The sequence below is a fragment of the Carettochelys insculpta genome, chromosome 2, assembly GCF_033958435.1.
Source record: "Carettochelys insculpta isolate YL-2023 chromosome 2, ASM3395843v1, whole genome shotgun sequence".
In the NCBI taxonomy this organism is placed as follows: domain Eukaryota; kingdom Metazoa; phylum Chordata; order Testudines; family Carettochelyidae; genus Carettochelys; species Carettochelys insculpta.
In genome coordinates this window covers 267,677,893-267,697,781 of record NC_134138.1, presented here as the reverse complement: position 1 = coordinate 267,697,781, position 19,889 = coordinate 267,677,893, and the positions used below count along the sequence as shown (strand labels likewise).

The window sequence follows — 19,889 nt, the reverse complement described above, 5'->3', positions numbered from 1 at the left end:
TGTCACCCACTTCAAGCTACTGGCAAACAGAAACCTAGCCGTGTTAGCCAAGCCCAGTAGTTGAGTCTAACCTCTAGGTAGCCCAGAATAGATCAGCACCCTGCATGTGGGTTGAACACCAGCTGAGAGTCTAGCCTCTGAATGCTGTCCCTTGAGCTGACCTAGAGTCAGGTGTAAAGTTATGCCCACCCCCACCCCCCCATACCCACACAACCCAAGTCTGTTACTGGTAAATACGCTTCCCCCAGAACTGCACAGGTAAGAGTTCTTGCAAAGCACGAAATTCCATAACCAACAGAGCTTTACGCAAGGAGATGAGCCAGGGAACAATGTCCATACCCCTCAGGCCTCAATCTTCTCTATGGATACAGGATCCTGGACTACATGGGTCTCTTCTCTGATCCATATGCCAATTCTTATGGCCCCTGCCCATCCATAACTGGTCCCCTCATGCGGCAGGTGCAGAGGTCCCTCCCATGGCACATGGGAATGCAGAGATATCTTCCAATTGCCTGACTGCTCTGCCTAGAATGCAGTAGGCCTCCTGAGGGAGCATTAACAGTTGCAAAAGGTCACTCAGCTGGCTCTGAAGTACGCCAAGTTTTAATGGCAGAGAGTAGCTGATGGCTGAGGGGAACAGTTTGTCTGCTTGCACTCTAGCAGTACAGTCTAGGTCAGATTTTTGCCTACCTTTCCCTATTTAAACGTTTCACGATTTTAGCTTGGTTTGCATGTTTTCAATTTTGTTGTATCATCAAACTCAAGTTTAAATCTCTTTATATAGCCAACTTGCTCAGTTACGCTGGGGTCGCATTTCAGTGCACTTTAAATTTACTGGTGTAAATCAGGAAATGGATTTACAGGCATTTCATGGCATGATCACATCTAACCCCTCGACAGCAGGATAGCCAGAGAAAGGTCTCTAACTGCTTTTCAAAGGACAGAGCACTCTTTTTTGGGGGTGGGGCGGGCGATACTGTGAGCAGGGAAGTGTCACACACAGCAAGCCACTGGCAGAGCTAAAATCTCCTGTCCCTGCCCTAAGCAGCTTCACTCTCTGATGATTTAGTTGGAAACAGAGTTAGGCCACAGAACACTGGAAACATTTCTTGGAATCTGAGCCCTACTGTTGGAACCCATCTGTGAGTTTGATTCAGCTTCATTTCCCTTGTTTGTTTAAACTACAATCAGCACCGTGCCCTTCTAAGCCTGTCAGGGCATCCCAAAGCCCCTTACAGAGTTTGGACCAGTGCCTAAAAAGATGGTATAAACAGGAGCATCAGTGACACTATATATACTTTATACCAGCTGAAAACCTGCCCTAATGAATTGAGCCCAGGCCCACCGCTGGGGTAGGCAGGAGGTGGGCAGTTACCCCACAGCCTGGCAATTCAGAAGGGCCCAGGCTCCTGTCCACCTCCACCACTACCACAGGAGCAGAAGCAGCTAAAACCCCAGGCTCTTTAATTCACTGCTGGAGCACTGCATGGTGCACTCCAAGCAGCTCTCAGGACTGGCTGGGGAAAAGCCCTGCCCTTGACATCTGAGGTCCCACCTCTTTCAGGAATGCTGGCCAGGGCCTCCCCAACCTTGCCCATGGGTCTTTTGCTGCCCATCCCCGCAGTTTTCACTAGCCAGGTATGTTTGTGGACGGTTTGATGCATCTGAGTTGCAGGCTGCAGCCTCAGTCAACCTGGCCAGCTGAGTGGAAAAGAGAGACCGGCTGGCAGGTGCTGGTTAGATTCCCTAAGGTGCTTTATGCCCGATGGATGCATCTGCACACAGCGAGACAGATTCAAGACTGTTAGCTGTACAGTGGGGGGCCCATGGCAAGATGAATGCCCTAGCAGGCTGGCTGGCTTGCTTGCCTTTCTCCCAGCTCCCTAGCCGCAAGCATGCCCAAGTTAGCTGCACAGCACAACTTGCTGAGAGAGGCCTCAGCAGGAGTTTGTAATGGCCTTTATTCCCTCCTGCTTTGGAAATTATTTAGCCTTTGCACAATGGCTCAAATTTGTGTTTGGGTAACAATCCATGTCCCTGTTTCTTAAACAACATTAGCCCTGAACTCAAGAGCCTTAGGAGCTTTGCTCCTCGCCCATGGAAAACAGGCAGTGAAGTGGGCCTGCCACCCATTATGCCTCTCCACCTAACATGTACAAAGTAATTTCATTCAGCTTTTTGAAGTGATTATTTTGGGACTAATATGTGGCCAAAGCTGCTGATTTTACACCCAGTGGGTGGGACAAAGTGCCCTACAAGCTACATGAAGGGTGTATGGAACACGTTTGAGTGCTCCCTGTGGGAGAACGGGCTTTTACTTGCGTATGTATAGTGAACACAACATAGCAAACACGGAAGTGCAAAATACACACTGCTGGTAATTTTAGGTAAGTTCTCTGAGCTGCTGTTCCGTGATTTCATCAGTGTTCCTCAACCTTTTCTCATAAAGAACCCCTTTAAATATATATACATACACCTACAATTTTCAGACACACAATTTTTTTCTACCATTGTAACACATTTCTTTAAACAATTTAATCATAAGTGGTTGGTAGGAAAAAATTGCCCACAGGCAATAAACTTGCCATCGTATTTATGATTGTGCAAAAAGGGTAAGTAAATTAGATGACCATAAAATAAGTCAGTTTTTTTATTCATAAAAAGGTTGAGAAACACTAAGGTAATGCACCCTCTGGAAGAGCTGTATGTCCCCTGCTTGAGGACCATTGTTTTAATCCACCTTATGGCAACAGCAGCTACTCCATTAATTGCACAGGCTGTTAGAGAACATACGAGACCTGGCTCCTCCAGATCCATGTAGGTGGGGCTGATTAGATAGACCCGAAGCACAGAAACGAACATTTCCTACATCCCTGCTGGTTGCTGATCTGCATGGCTGCGTGAATGCCGGAGAAGACAATTCAAAAATAACAGCAAAATTGCTCCTCACTCCCCCGCTGGGTCAGGTCACCTGCAGAGCATTTTGGAGTTTATATACAGTTCCTACCAAGCTCCACTGCATGACTGACAGACTTGACAGTTAGATTTTTCTAAAGACACAGGCTTAAATGGGGGGGAGTCACTTCACTTTTCTGTGCTTTTGGTTCCTCTCCCAGCTTTTGTGTGCCTTACCAGTTAGAGCATAAACCCAGGCCAGGGATTGTTTCTTACTATGTTGTCAGTTGGGGTCCTCTTGGCATTAAAATACAAATCACAACTGGGATATGAACTAACGCCTAGAGAAATAAAAGGGCAGTTTAAAAAATATCCCCCAGGGCATTGCACAGACAGGTACAAACTAAAGCGTTACAAAGCATTCACGTTGTATATTAATTGTAATATAGTCATTTTCAATTACATGCCTAAAAAAGCTAGATTTGGACTTGGTTTAGAGCCAGACATACAAAATGGATACATCACCACCACTGGTAAGTCTAGTACAAGTATGTTATTTCCACAACCCTCTTCATCCAGCTTGCACTGTGCACTACTGCCTGACGTAATACAGGAAATCATAATTCTTTTTAAAAAGGGGTATGGTAGCATTACAAGCAGGAAAGATAGTTGTTAGCATAGCAGAAAACAACACCTAAGTGTCTTTGTTATTTACAGCTAGTTCACTTGAATACTCCATAAAACATTCATCCCGTTAAAGTTTATATGCATTTGGAACAGACAGTAGCCACATCTCATATAGATTTCAACTGCCCCCTAAAGGCCAAATATCAGAACTGCATTCATATCTCATATCCCTGCCAACCACAAAGTGAAACAAAAAGCAGTCAAGTAGCACTTAAAGACAAGCAAAATTGTTTATTAGGTGAGCTTTCGTGGGACAGACCCGCTTCTTCAGACCATAGCCAGACCAGAACAGACTCAGTATTTAAGGCACAGAGAACCAAAAACAGTAAGCAAGGAGGACAAATCTGAAAAAAATGATCAAGGTGAGCAAATCAGAGAGTGGAGGGGTGGGGGGGGAAGGTTAAGAATTAGATTAAGCCAAGTATGCAGACGAGCCCCTACAGCAACTCAGAAAGTTCCCATCCTGGTTTAAACCACATGTTAATGTGCTGAATTTGAATATAAAAGCCAGCTTGGCTGTTTCTCTTTGAAGAACGGTGCGAAAGGTTTTTTTCAGTAACACACATACCTTTAGGTCATTAATAGAATGCCCCATTCCATTAAAAAGTTGAAATGATGATGCTGGATTACAGTGCATGCTAGTAAGCAGCACTACATTCAAAAGGAAAAGGGATACAGAGAACAAATTCTCCTTTTATTAGTGTCTGCATATTCGCCATTGAAAACATGTTGTTTACCAACTCACAAATGCTGAAATCGAGGTCTGTGAGAACGCTGGTGAGCAGCAATCAGGAAGTGCCTGTATCAGATTGCAAATGGTTTAGATGGCATCACCCTACAACTCACTTACATTAGCCTTAGAGGCCAACACCGAGAGAAACCCAAAGCAAACCAACGTTAGCACTTGCCATCATTGATTTTTATCAGGCTCAGACATTTTCAATAATGTGGTGGTTTATACATTCTTCAAAAAAAGCTAGGGATTATGGTGGGCCCAGGTGATGGGTAAGGTTGGGAAATTAGAGAGGATATTACAGAAGCTCTTGTAAAGGCATTAGCATTTAACAGCATGATGAATTTTGACAACCACTCATTGCTACTAACAGTACTGTATATGGCTTAGAGAGTATCAGGTAGTAATTTATACTTAGGAGAAAAAAAAGCCAAGGAAAGTCATTATTTGTGATATATTTTCTGTTTCCCTTGGAAACCCTCATTACAAGGAGGGACTATTAATAAGTTTTGTTACAGTCACCAACATTATCACCTCAATTTGTGAAATGAGCAAAGTAAATGCATATGATTGTATTCTTTGGCTTGCACCAGATAGGGATGTGTTTTTGTGAGGCCAGAACTAGATATTTATGAGGGTTTTTGATTAATCACAGTTAACTCATACGATTAACTCAAAAGATTAATTTTGATTTAAAAAATTGTGACTAATCACAGCTTTAATCATACTGTTAAACAATAGAATGCCAATTGAAACATTAAATATTTGGCTGTTTTTCTACATTTTCAAATACATTGATTTCAATTAGAATGCAGAATACAATGTGTACAGTGCTCACTTGATATTATTTTTATTACAACCATCTGTGCTGTAAAAATGATACACAAAAGAAAATGTATTTTTCAATTAATCAAATACAAGTATGGTAGTGAAATCTCTTTACTGTGGAAGTGCAATTTACAAATGCAAATATTTTTGTTACATAATTACATTCAGAAATAAAGCAATATAAAGCTTTAGCTCCTGCAAGTCCACTAAGTCCTACTTCTTGTTCAGCCAATCACTAAGACAAACAAGTTTGTTTACATTCATGGTAGACAATACCACCTGCTTCTTATTTACAATATCATCTGAAAGTGACAACAGGCATTCACATGGCACTAGTAGCTGGTATTGTAAGGTATTTATGTGCTAGATGCTCTGAAGATTCACATGTCCCTTCCTGTTCAAACACCATTCCAGAAGACATCCATACTGATGGTGGGTTCTACTTGATAGAAATTCAAAACAGGTGACATTACATACAAAATACTGTATGAGTTTTACATTGCTTTATTGTGAATGCTATTATTGACACATAATTCTACATGTTTAAGTTCAATTTTCATGATAAAGCAATTGCATTAGAGTACTTGTATTTGGTGAACTGCAAAGTAGTATTTCATTTGTTTTTACAGTGCAAATATTTATAATGAAAAGTAAATTTAAAGAGCACTGTACACTTGGTATTGTGTTGTGACTGAAATCAATATATTTGAAAGTGTAGAACATACAAAAATTAATATAATACTGCTATTTAAATAAGATGATGATTAATTACAGTTTTTTTAAATCTCACAGTTAATTTTCAAATCATTTGACAAACCTATTATATATCCTGGGCTTATGGTCCTCTTCCTGTATTTAGGAGCAATGACTGCACTCAGGTGGAGCTGAAAAACTATGCAGTGAGCCCTCTGACATGAAAATCATGCTAGCTGGGCCCTGCAAGAATTCAAGGGGGTATGTAAGACCTGCAGCAGGACCTGAAATAGAGCAGCTGCTGTGTGCTCCCTGCTCCCATAAGAAAGTACAGTAAATCTTTGACTTTACACACCCTGATTTAGCAGACCTCAGGAACAACGGATGTCCCCCATTGTGCCTGAAGTCCATAAAATCCTAAATCCCCCTACTCCAAAAAAGAGGACTTACTGCTGCTGCAACCTGGAGGAACCACTGTCACCTCTGCTGGTGCTACCATGCACTTCTCCCACCACGAGTGGGATGCGTACATGGGCAGAGGGCACTTGCATATATGCCCACTCCTGATGGGAGGAGCTCATGGTGGCGGCAGTTCCTCCAGGCGGCATGGCGCCTCCAGCCAGGCACAGCAGCAGGGTCTCAGCCACAGCTGGGTCTGGCAGCTCCTCCAGCAGCAGTGGCTCTGGTGAGTGGCAGGGTTTTTTCTGTTGTGTTTTGAGGGTGGGGCAGTAATCCCTCACATTTAACAGACTTTTGGTAATAATGGACAACCCACCCACCACTAGTCCATTATAAGGAGGGTTTACTGTATGTGCTATAAAAACAACATGAAATCCTGTGGCACCTTATAGACTACCAGATATTTTGGAGCATAACTTTTGTGGGCAAAGACCCACTTCATCAGATGCATGTACTATACTACTGTTGCTGATATTTTACTCTGGCAACAGAATAACAGTTTACAGTGTTCTCTGAACAGTTTGGTTTTAGGCATCTCTCGCAGCTGAAGGGGATACCTGCTGCCTTTGCATTTGCTGCTCATGAGGCTGACATACCATATGGCTTTACTAGACCAGAAGGGAGAGTTTATGGATTTTATAGGAATGCTTGTTAGGAATAAAACAGAGCCACAATTCATCCCTGAATTCCTTCTTCCCCTTTACAGACCTGCCAACAGGAGCCTGGAGCCACAAAAACTGCAGGCCTCACCCTCTATCAGCACAGGGCTGCCTATTATGTATTAGATACATGTAGATTTACATTTATGCTAAAACATGTGAGCAAAAGCAAACTGCTTCTCCCCAGAAGAATCCTCCTTTACAGATAGTTGTGAGGCTCTTACCCTTCCTATGGCTGTTTTGATGAGTAGACTGGCCCTAAACCTTGCTGGCAGCAGCTTATGTAAGTCTGTCTGTCTAATCCCCTTTCCCTGGGGAATCATGGGGGTATAATGTGCCCCCCAATATCCTGCTGAATTGTGTATTTACCAAGTACAATCCTGAAGGGGATTCCAAGCCAAGCATTTTGCTGCCTCTTGGAGCTGAAGAGGTGAGATAGGCTGCTGTGTTGCGATGTACTATGCATACATTATACTTTATAAAATGAATGGGTGAAATCCTGGCCTCTCTGAAATCAGAGAGGGATTGGCCACTGACTAGACATGGATATAAATGTTCCTGGATTTTAAAAAATCCACCAAGAAAAAGAGTCATGTTTGTTTTTATTTTATAAAAAAGGAAACAAACAACAAATCCTACCACACAGGAACACCAGACATGCTACAGGCTTTGTATTGAATTACAATAGGGTAAGTTGCATGTAGACCAGTTATATTCACAAGGTGTCTATTGTTTATTTTTATACTACTCCTAGAAGGGATTTCATACAAACCTCCACTCTGACATCTGGCTTAGAAAACAGTACTCTGTTCCAGAGGCCCCAGGACCCAAACATGCCAGGAAAGGCTAATTTTCACTTTCCCCACAGCACTGTAGCAAATCACACATACATCATGTTACAAGAGAACGAACCTTACCCTAAAATCCAATGTTTAATTGTTTCCACCTTTTCTTTTCTAAAAAGGCCAAATCATGAAAGCCAAACTGTGTGCGCACATGCCTCCTTTCTGAGCTAGGAATATTCCTGCATATTTTCTGAAACCCACACTCAACCAGCTCTCCCTTCTCTAGCTTCCTTTTGCTTTTGCTGTGCTAGTTCCTTCTCCTTCTTCTTGTAAAGCTCTACCAGATATTCGTCGGGCTCAATTCCCTTCTCCCTTAATTCTGACATGACTTTTTCCAGCTTGTGCAGCGTTCTGGCACTCTGAACTTTCCGGGTGGCCATGTACAATGTAAACTCATCAAACTCCATCAGTTTACAGGTGTCTACATCACAGATATTTTTAACATCTTTGGTTTTGTCCACCTGTGGGAAGAAAACCACCCCTGACATTTTCTCCAGGTCTTCAATATTCACTTGAAATTCAGGTAGCTGGTGATCGAAGCCTATGGGATTGTTGGGCACTACAAAGGCCCCCAGCACGAGGGGCTCTGAGGACATTTTGCTTCGCCTGGCGAGAATCACCTTGTAGAGGTGTGATGGCACAGCCACATCATCCTTGCCGATTACCTAGTAACAAAATAGTCACATTAGCGATATGCATCTGAACAGGAAACTAGGCCTAATCCTACAACATTTGGAAATGAGCTACAATCAGCAGACAGTGTATAACTAAGCACCAAGAAGATCATGAAAACTATATGCAGCTATAGTGTGCTCTGTCTGTACCAATCACTTTGTAACTCTTATCTCGACTCCTATACTCAGTGGTGGGCAGAGACACAGGAATATGGCAGAGACCACACTGGAGGAAGCTGCACGGACGTTTGGATGTGGTTTGAAGGAGATTTTTTCCAGAACATTGTATTGGTCCATCTCATCCTGACATGCTAAGGCAACCCTGTACGACTGATTTTCCATTACAGTAGACCCCCAACTTACGCCAAGATTGTGTTCTTGTGCAACCCTGCGTAAGTCAAATTTCGCATAACTTGAGGGAGCCAGGAAACTGACCAATGCAGCACTGCTGGTCAGTTTCCTGTCTCCTGTGAATGGTGGGCAGCCAAGAGCCTGGCTCTGGGCTACCCACTACTCACAGGAGAGGGGAAACTGACGATGCTGTACTGGTCAGTTTCCCCTCTCCTTTCAGTGGCAGCACCCATGAGTCAGGCTGCCACCCTGGACAGGTGCCGGGCAGCCACTCCTGCCAGGGTCAGTGAGAATCAGGCTGCTGCCCCTGACAGGAGCAGTTTCCCTGCTCCTGTCATGGGCGACAGCCACTCCTGTCAGTGTCAACAGTCAAGAATCAGGCTCTTGGCTGCTGCCACTGACAGGGGTGGGGAAACTTCTATCAGTGGCGGCAGCCCAGTTGGCTGCTGCCCCTGACAGGAGCCAGGAAACTGATCAATACAGTTGCGCTGATCAGTTTCCCCGCTCCTGTGAGTGGTGGGGAGCTGATGCCTGGCTCCCAGCTGCCCACCACTCATAGATGCCGGAAAACCAAGCAGCACAGCAGCACTGGTCAGCTTCCCTGCTCCTCTGAGTGGCGGGGAGCTGGCCTCTGCTCTGGGCTTAGTGTGCATATCTCAGGGTTCCACTGTAAACTAAAAACAAAGAGGGTTCTAACTTGGTGTATGGGTGCAGAGACAACAGACATCTACAAAAGCAGCTGATCTGTATTCCCATCTGTGCCAATGACTTCCTTTTTACTAACAGCCATATGACTTGCTCCTAGATGTTAATGTTTCCACAGCTGTTCCTGCACATTCTCCTCTTCCCATAGGACCAGGAGATCCATCAGTTCTTGCCTTCTCCAGGCAGAAGTGTATCTAGTAGCTCTCCACACAGCGAGCACAGTCTGACAGTCAACTGCAAAGAGCAAAGGTGAGCTTGGAGGTGTGCTCGCTAAAGTGAGCAGTTAGGATACGGCATATCAAAAACTACGTGGGGAGTTTTAAAGGGTGCTGGGGTGAGGTTCTGCTTTCTGTGACCACTGGGCATGGGCATTCTACACAGTGTGTCAATTGCTGGAGACACGTTAAGGTCATGCTGCATCTGTGATTCCCTGAATCAGTGGTAATTGTGTGTCATTTGGTTGGTGGGGAGGGTTACTGTGCTGGTGCTTACATGGATGTGGGGCACACTTTGCTGGAGGCACATGCACAACTAGGTTGATTCAAGTCGCCTTTGGTTGACTTAACTTTATAGTACAGACTGGGCCATAGGTACTGCATGGTCCCCATTATCACAGCATCTGAGTGCCTCACAAAATTTAACGTTTGTCCTCCAATCTGTGAGGTAGGGTAGTGCTCACTTTTATCCCCATCTTAAAATTGGGAAGCTGAGGCACAGAGACACTCCAGATCCAGGTTAGCAGCCTACCCACTGGACCAACCAGCCTCCCTGCAAATACAACTGACCAGACACCTGAGACAGGATACAGGCCTGGTCACATTGGCACACCTCTTGCACCGCAAAAGTTCTTTTCAATAGCAATACTCCTATGTGCCTTCCCTTGCATCCTCACTGGCAAGAAATGCACATTTATTTTCTAAACATAAACATCCCTTTTTATCAATTTGAACTTACTCCCTGACTACTGGATGCAACACATTTATGATGTACATACACAATATTTAAAACCTAAAGGGGTATTTTCATGAGGGACCCCCGATGTAGAAAACAGTGCTTACTTGGCTAGTAATTAGTATGCTCCAAGACGGCTGCATAGGCACTTCATGAGGAATTCCCCACTGTGCTTTTATTCTGTATAGTGATTCATTACAACTAGAAGTAAATGATGGGGTTCCTGCTGCGTGTCTCACTACAGATCACAAACTCAGAATTTAATTTAAGCACTTGACGTGGATGATCAGGACTCTGAATTCATTTGAAGACTGTAACATGTTTACACACATCCCTACACAGAAGGCTATGATTAGAGCAGACAGCCCTTCCTGGGCCATGAATCCATCTGGCAAGAGACACCATTCAATGAGGAACTGAATGTTCCTATTGCCAGGAAAATGAACTATTTACATAAATTATGTTCATATGAGCAACGAAGGGTCCTGTGGCACCTTATAGACTAACAGAAAAGTTTAGAGCATGAGCTTTCGTGAGTTCATGTTCATATGGGCATTTTATAAGGACCTTTTCATGTGGTATGATGTTTATCTGGCATGTGGACAGAACGCACAGTCACCAAAGCACAGTTTATGTCTAGAAGATTTGAGCTCTGTTTAACCCTTTCTATAGAAGTATATTTTAAAGAACACAATGGCAAAACAAGAAAATTAGGTAGATTCGACAACATGAAAACCTCTGATAATATGCTAAAATCCAGAGGTGAAAAACTGTACTCTTGGTTTATAATATAGCCAAAGACACTGGCAATACATTTTCATTTCCAGACATCTTTGTGGCATGGTTGCTTTTTTGAAGTCCTATTTTATCTGTTTCACTGTGGTGATTGATCCAATTAATTATAAGCATTTTAAGTGGAGGTAATGGTTCAAATGTACTTTGGCTCTGCAGATATCAGTTTAATTCAATTATAGAATAATCATCATCTCAAAATATTTTAGTGGGATAGTATTGAGCCCTTTTGCACAAGATAATGAATTTTTAAAACCAAACCTTGCCAATGGCTACTGAAGTATTCAAAGTTCAGCTCACTCTGTTCCAATATTTAACTCATTTAGGTTTCTGCTGGCACTCTGGTGGGTTCCTTTAATGTTTGAAATGGTTCTTCTCCATCCTGTCACAATAATTAAAACCCTTCAATCAGTTAGAAAAAATTACCCTGCCCTTAAGAGAATGGAAACGGAAATCAAAGCTACAAAGTTTTCAATTTTGATGCAGCTACTTGGCAGTAACTTCACTGCTGCTCATTCCATACCTCTCCATGTAGATCCTGGTCTCAATTTTCTTTAGTTAACATTATCAACATTACTGAACCAGCAAACATGCCTCTCCTTTCTAGAAATTTTTCTAATCCTAACAACTTGCCAGCAGGTAAAGACATACTGCAGTCTACATGTAATCTTCTCTTTGCCCCCAACCCTTTCCCAAATAACATCTGCCCTTTGCATATGTCATGAAGACAGCACCAGGAAAAACAATCCCTACTATACCTTATGAAGAGACATGTCTTGATCCTAGAAATTTGGAGCTGTTAAGCTTCAAATCACTTTGCATTTAGCATTCAGTGTCTGTGAAGCCAGACTTACAGCTCCCCGGCACAAAGTGCTTAATCAAAAGTGACTGATGCACAGGTAATTTTAAAATCTATATTAAAAAATTACCCGCCTTCTCCAGGCTCTATCCAATGGATTCAAATTGAATTCTAAAATGAAAAGTATTGCTCATTCTAGGTGAAATTCAATCCTCTGCAGAAAGTGACCAGCATGAGGCCCATACACCTCCTTGTGCATACCAGAGAAATTGAAGAGGTTACACAGGCTCTGTGCTAGACCTGTGTATATGTATGAATTTCACCCACAGTGAGTAAAACACTATTCTAATTTTTCTGGCTGTGACACGGGTCAGCCTACTCCAAAACCTTCCTCTTATGCTACCCAGAACAAGTTTACAGCTTCTATCCCAGCCCCGTCCAGCAATATGTAAACACCTTTTTGAAGAGAGAGATGGGGGAGTGGGAAGAGATGCATATCCTTGCAAATAGGTGTCTAAGACAAGTTTTCTGAAGCTTAAAGTCTACCCTGACCACATAGTTTTTGTATTGCAGGTTCTCTTTGCAGCAGAAGTGACCCGACAATGCCTGGCTTATAATGCAGCGTTAATGCATATACAATATGCACAAAATACAAAACTTCGAATGATGGTGGATGCCAGTGGTATTTTCTTGTAATATGTACAGCATTGTACGATATTAATGATCTGTTGAAAAATGTAGCAATAAGAATCTTACTGACCTCCATTATTACCCTGTTCTGCACAAATACCTGCACTGTGATACTTACCTATTACTTTCTTTATATGAAATAGGCTGTAAAAGACTATTGTAAGTTGCCCCATTCACATAGACATAGCTGAATAGTCAGCAAGTGGGGTAAAGTATGGTTCTGCAGAGGGAGCAACGTTTGAACAGCAATAACAGGGGAAGAGCACACAAACAGTTCATTTGCTAGCGCCATCTTGTGGAATTTCCTGTACAACTGCAGTAACAGTCAGAACCACAAGGCATGTCTGTGGTACAATGTTTAAGTCAACAATGTAAGGCCAGGTCTACAGGAGACATTATAGCTGATTGTAGACAAGACAATTCTAGCTATGGCAATTGCATAGCTAGAAACAACTTATCTACACATCAACTTTCCTGGCCATCCTAAAAGACGGAGGGCAACAGGAGAAACTCTTTGGCCGACCTCCCTTACTCCTCACAATATTGAGGAGTACAGGTGTTGACTGCCAACCCCAGATGGTTCCATTTTGCATGTCACTGCTAGGTGTGTGAAATCAAATGCTGGAAGATCGACCCTGACCAGGTCGATCTTCCACCTAGCGAAGACAAACCCTTAGTCATCATCAAGCCACTGCATTGTCTTGATGGAGTATGTCCTCACTAGCAGTGCTTGCATCAATGCACAGAGCAGAGCACCACTGGCGCAACAATGGTTCAACTAGCCAGGGTATGTTTTGGGAAGGGCTTACAATGCCTCATTCATCCAAAACATTGTCACAGAGGGAATGAGAATGTGCCTTCAGCCTCCCATGATGCACTTTTCTCCCTCCCCGATATCAATGGCAAACAACCTATGGATATTCCACCTGTTTTTGAAAGCCTGACTTAGCAGTCCATACAGAACAGTCGGAGAAGCAAGCCCCTGCTCAGCTGTGCACTCTTGCTGTGAGCTTTACAAATACCTTACTCCTTATACTGCAGTATGTTAAGGGCATACATGGGAGTCGCAGTGTGGAACATTGTGATGTCACCCATGCAGTCCCTGCTGCAAGTCACAGACTGAAATTATTCCTATTTGCTGCTGGCAGCTGAACATGTGGAAGCACCATTTCTGGCCCTGGGAAAAAAAGTAGTGACTGGTGGGACCACGTGATTATGCAGCTGTAAGGCCGACAGACCTGGGTCATCAACAGGAGGGAATGAACCTGTGACCTTAGGGGCTAAAGCCCTGTGCTCTGCCACGAGTTAAAAGCCAGCTGGCTATCAGCCCAGGCTATAGAGCAGAGACTTCACTTTCCCTTGTCAGTGGTCTTAGTGCCTCTGGCATTATACAAATATGGAGATGAGCAATGACTGCAGAACTTTTGACTGTGGAAGGCCACCTTCCAAGAAGTTTGCACAGAACTTTCTCCATCCCTGAAGTGCCACAATACTAAAATGAGAGCTGCTCTGACAAGGGAGAAGTGAGTGGCATTACCAGTCAGTGGCGAATCAATTTGGAAATGGTAAATCCACCATGGGAGCTGTTGTGATCCAAGTGTGCAAGGCCATTAATCAACTTCTGCTAAAAAGGGTAGTGACTCTGGGCAATGTGCAGGATATAGTTCATAGTTTTGGTGTGTTGAGAATCCTTAACTGCCGTGGGGCAATAGATGGCGCACATATTTCTAGCTTGGCACCAGGTCACCTTGCCACAGAGTTCATAAACTGCAAGGGATATTTTTCAGGGATGTTGTGTGTGTTTCACCAGCATCAATGTAGGATGAGAAAGAAAAGTGCATGACTTGTCTCTTTAGGAACAGAGGTCTGTTTAAAAAGCTGTGAATAGGGACAATCTTTTCTGACCACAAAATAACCACTAGTTATGTTGAAATGCCAGTTGTGATCCCAGGAGACCCTTGCTCCCATGGCTCATGAAGTTGCACACTGCTCATCTGGACAGCTGTAAGGAGTGGTTCAACAATAGTCTGAGCAAGTGCAGAATGGTTACGGAATGTGCCTCTGGATGTTTAAGGATCACTGGGCCAATTTCTTTACCAGATTAGACCTCAGTGAAAGTAATATACCTATTGTTATCATTGCATGCTATGTGCTTTATAGTATCTATGAAACAAAGGAGTATTGAGTTTCTATGATCAAGTCTCCACACTGATCAAACAGGAAATGGGAATTCAAAAGTTCCCAGAGCTTTACCAGGCGACAGGCTGTTTCCTGTGTTTCTGGCTGCCATGCAGCTTAGTTGAAAACTATCTCCAGAATGGTCACACTGGAGCTCCATGGGACACTTCCTGGAGGCCAATTAAGTTGAATTACACAATGCTGCATCTACAATACCTCTCTGTTGCTCCATCAAGACTAAATTAAGTGCTATGTCTCCCAAGGAGGTCAAAAAAAGAAGTCAACATCACAGGTGTCTTAGGTCTGTGGAAAGGACCTGGTACCGTAGAGATTAGGTCAATTTAAGGTATCTTCTGTCAACCTAAGTTTATAACGTAGACCAGGCTACCATGATCTACAGTAATTTTAACTTGTCACATTTCTCTCACTGCATCTCTGAGTCAGATAGCGTATTCCCTTAGTATAACAACAGAACACAGGTTAAGATTATCCAGGTGTACATGTCGTCTTTGATTTATGCTTGTCTACCCACAGGCAGAGGATGATTTTCTAACGCTCACCATTTGCAATAGTGATCTGTCCTGGCTGGAAAACAGCAGTGGCTTTTTTATGGTATTTGTGACTAATAATAATTCAGGACTAAAACAATTCAAGAAACCCAGCAGTGTTTTCAGTTTCTGCTTCAGTCCCATGTGCTCCCACACTTTATGGGGTCCTGTTAAGATTAAAGAACTGGACAGCACCTGAGATTGCCTTAAATGCTTCCAGATCAGATTTTCTATAAAATATGATCCAATAAGTTTGTGACACATTTTTGTCAATTCTCTGATGACTAAAAATCCCCTTTTTTCACCTTAGCAATAGTCACATCTCCCTGGTTATTGGGAATACAGATATCAAATTTCAGATCTCTGCTCTTTTTTTTTTTAACATCTATTAGTTTTGCTACGACCACTGATCAATAAAAATGTTCATTGACCCAGGATGCTCTTTGGAATTTCTTATCACATTTATTTTTGCCTGGGATTTTCAATATTCTTGGTATTCCACCAGCAAAAGATTAGTTGTATGATTGATATATTGCTAGATCTGTTTTCAATACAAAGGTTTGCTGATTTTGCAAGACTTGAAATTCCTAAGAGCTACAGTCATGGGAGTACTGTACTTCCACCAATGAGTGTGCAAAACTATTACGTTTTTATGATAATGAAGGCTGGACAGTTGTCGTGACTGTCACAAATATCTTGATTTTTAATATGCTAGTGACTCTAGACATTTGGGTATTTTTGCATGCAAACAAAAAGGTGAATATGCAGAAGAACAGCTTTACAGGTTTAATACAGAATGTACAAAAGATCAGTAAAGATCAGGGGTGTCAAGATTGTTCCCCACTCTGGTACTTCAAGTACAGAAGATGGGATTCCACAAAAGACTTTAATACCTAGCTACTAAAGGCTTGTGTGGAAAACTCTCCAAGGTGAAAGATTCCCTGGCCTTGGATTGGTATCACTGCCATGACCAAATGCAAACACTGTGAAAACCCAGAGAGAGGTCCCATTGGGGATCCTTTCCTGTAACATACCCTCACGCTCAGTCAATCCTCCCTCTGACGAGAGCTTGAAAACTGTAGTTTGGCTTTGCAGGCTTCTAGGACACAGGAATCAGATCAAGGTCTTAAAGGGGTGAAAGCAAGTCTCCTCCAATAAGGTAGTAATAAACTTGCAAGGCAAGCAATTACATCTGGAAAGTTGCACTGTGCCATCTAGTGACAGGAAAATGTAAAACCACCATGAACAAAATTAGCAAAGGATGCTGGGCTTTCATTAAAGTGAGCTCCAGCTCTGAGCTGGCAATTACCTGAGATTTCTGCAGGACACAGTCAATAGAAATCAGGTTCCATTAGGACTTAGCTACTAGCACACGTTAACCAGTTCTTCACACTTTCCCTGCATAAGGCAATATTGTCAGATACATTAAAACAATGCCTACAGAAATTTCCTCTGCAGTACAATAACTCTTTCCTATCTGTGTGTGTGTTTTGGCACTCTCTCTATATTACAACTTGGAAATCTGTAATTCAGTATTTCTTAGGAAAACACAGAGTCATCTCTCCAGCAAGGCAGCTATGCTGCCCTCCAAGTCCAGAAACAGCAAAATTAAGGGGTTAGTTAAACCTCCAGATCATCTGCAATGCCATACCCTGAATCTTCAGACACATCATCCCTCTTGCTCTAGATTCAACCCCGGCCCTCTGTGGCCCAGTGCCTTGGAGGAGACGCTTGATTTGATTTAGCTATAGCTTTAGGGTCAATGCTGACCAGGTCCATTAGATGCTTTAGAGAACATCATTCCTGCTGATATCACCCCCAGATTAATTCAGTAGAGCTTTACTATGATTTGATCAGGGATTCCTTATAGAAACAGGCTTTCTGGGATCCTCCTTGCTGTTAGTGCACTTTTTTTCTGGCCTTGATTGTTCTGAACATTGCTTATGCATTTCATGACAGTCCTGCTGCTCTTTTGTATTCATGTTGCTATTGTTAGAGCATTAATTCTGTCATTACAGCCCTGGTTTCCCTATTAGACAGGGCTCTATCACATGACATTATGAGGGAGTGAGGAGTTTGAATACAGTCCTGGCTCTTTTTTATTCTACTTGTAACATATTCAGCATTTGTTCTTCCTGAGGATGTTAACAGGAACACAGAAAACATGTCATGTACTGAAGAACTATGCTAAAAAAAACGTAAGGATGAGACAGAGACCCACCTTGGAATAGCTAATAGCTTGATTCAGAACTGAAACCTGGGTCTCCATGTGCCAGGTGAGTGCCCTCCCCACAGGACTACAGAGTTCGTCTTTTGCGCAAGATCCCCTATTGGAGTGGTTCCACTTAGTATGTATAAATAAATAAGCGTCAGATCAGGAGGCGGAGGAGGGGGAAGGGCACTAATGCAATAACCTGTTTTGACTAATCATCATTTTACAACGAAAAAATGTTTGAAAATTCCCCAAACAGCCCTGCATAATTCAGCCTCCTTGCACAATCCACACACGCAGCTCAATACAGTCTTTAATGACATGATCACCAGGCATCCCAGGAGACGAGCAGCATTGAGACAGAGCAGGCAGAGATCCTGCATTAGCCAGGATGTCCTACCGACCAGGAGCCACCTGGAGCCTGTACTCCGCACTGCCTTCCGATTCCCAGCCCCAGCCCTGAGCCTTCTCTTGCAACCCAGCTCCCAGTCAGACCCTGCACCCTGAACCTCTTGCTGCAGCCTTGTCATCACCCCAGACCCCACCCCTTCAGCAGGAGTTGCATCCGTTCCTGCACACCAATCTCCTGCCCCAGGCCTGAGCCCACTCCTACACCCTAAACCTTGGGGGTCCCACATAATCTAACAGCCCCAAGCCCACAGGAGCATTAATCCGGCTCTGTCTGAGAGGTTCCCCAATCTTCTTTTCACCACCCTTACACACCCAAAGAAGTGCTGCTAGGGTTTTAAACACCTACTCTGTTGCTGGTGTAGATGACAGTTGTGTGTCCCAACTCACATTGTTGGTATCTATCTTGTGTTAAGAAAATGTATGAATTCCATCAAGTCAACATCTTAAAACATTAAACATAAGAACAAGTCCAGTGACTAATAAATACTTCATTTCTTTCTTTAAAAAAAGACGTCAAGCAAAATGTCTTGTTTGAAATAAACAAGTGCTCCATTGTGATTTCTGTTGGCAACAATTGCTGAAAAGGTTCATTATGATTTAGTCTGATTCCACTGCAAGTGAAGGGTGGAGAGAGGTACACAATGCAAGAAAATTACAGTAGAAGTAATATTTAAAACCAACAATCTGCCAACAGAGGACAATCACTAAACTCACATTCACAGGGGAATGTGATATCAAATGAGACAATGTCATCTTGATTTGCTCTGGAGAAAGATGAGAAACCTGCATCTCCCTCTCCAGTGACACAGAACAGATTCTTCCTGTTGGCATTCTATTTTACATTTTTATATATATTCTGCAAATAGATCTTTCCAATACCAAGCAGGGTCATCAAACTATCTTTAAAAAGCCTCCATTGGAGGCAGATGAACTGACAGAATTTATCTTGGGATTGGCATATAAGGAGTATGAGATTAATTCCTTTGCTGTTTAATTCCAGAAATGTTACAACAATCCAAGCAGGAGCTGGGTACAGTACCATGGCTGCTGCTCTGACATTTTACAATGATCTAAAAATAAGGTTTTGGGGATATCCACAGAGAGAAAAACAGTGGTCTTGGCACCAGTGGATTTATATTTCACCACTTGAATAGCCAAGAACAAGAAAACAAACTCTGAACAGTTGGCCAGCAAACAGATTACTGTATACACGCACATTTTACTATATGATGAACTTCTCTCTCATTGGCATGATTTTAGTTAGCTGGATGACAACTTATCCTGGGTGTGAGCAAGTCTTCCGTGATCTCATAAAGTTTGTTTGTAACCACCAGTCCTGGCTCTTGGTGTTCTGTGGTGTTATTTAGCGGTAATTTACCCCGAAATGTCACCTAACAGCCCAGTAAGCAGTGAAAGTGTTGATAATGCTGTTAGACAATACTGACCTCCCATGGTCCAGCAAATTTTCTCATTCAGCACCAGTCAGGTCCTGAGAGTGCCAGACTAGAGAAGTTCAACCTGTACTTCCACATTTTTTGGTTCTTCAAAGGAAACACTAGAGACATATCAAGATATGAACAGCCCAACCACAGCATTTACATTGTTAGATCCCTGGCATGTTATTACAGTGCTTGAGTCTACACTACACTGCATCTCTCCAAACAAGTTCAAAAGAGTAACACTTCGCTGTGTCATCCGACTGAAACACGAAGAGACTAGGCCTGGTTGTGGATTATGAAACCTGCCATTTCTAGGTCATTGGTCAGACCACATCCAAAG

At 42.9% G+C, this 19,889-nt stretch overlaps 1 protein-coding gene and 1 long non-coding RNA gene across 3 annotated transcripts in view; both read right to left on the bottom strand.

Annotated features, from left to right (window-relative positions):
• Positions 1–3,596: 3,596 nt before the first annotated feature.
• The window catches only part of EXOG (exo/endonuclease G), a 36,785-nt gene continuing 20,492 nt past the window's right edge, over positions 3,597–19,889 (bottom strand). Inside the window, exon 6 of one of the 2 annotated variants that reach the window (XM_074985121.1) lies at positions 3,597–8,464. In XM_074985121.1, the coding sequence (XP_074841222.1) occupies positions 8,003–8,464 (462 nt within the window). In that variant the 3' untranslated portion in view covers positions 3,597–8,002. The remainder of the gene's footprint in view (positions 8,465–19,889) is intronic. The other variant, XM_074985120.1, reaches the window with a different exon arrangement.
• On the bottom strand, positions 11,625–18,199 carry LOC142008135 (uncharacterized). Its single transcript, XR_012644087.1, has 3 exons — positions 16,797–18,199; positions 16,522–16,701; positions 11,625–11,654 (listed from the first exon to the last, which is right to left on the bottom strand). It is a non-coding gene; the product is annotated as an uncharacterized LOC142008135 (long non-coding RNA).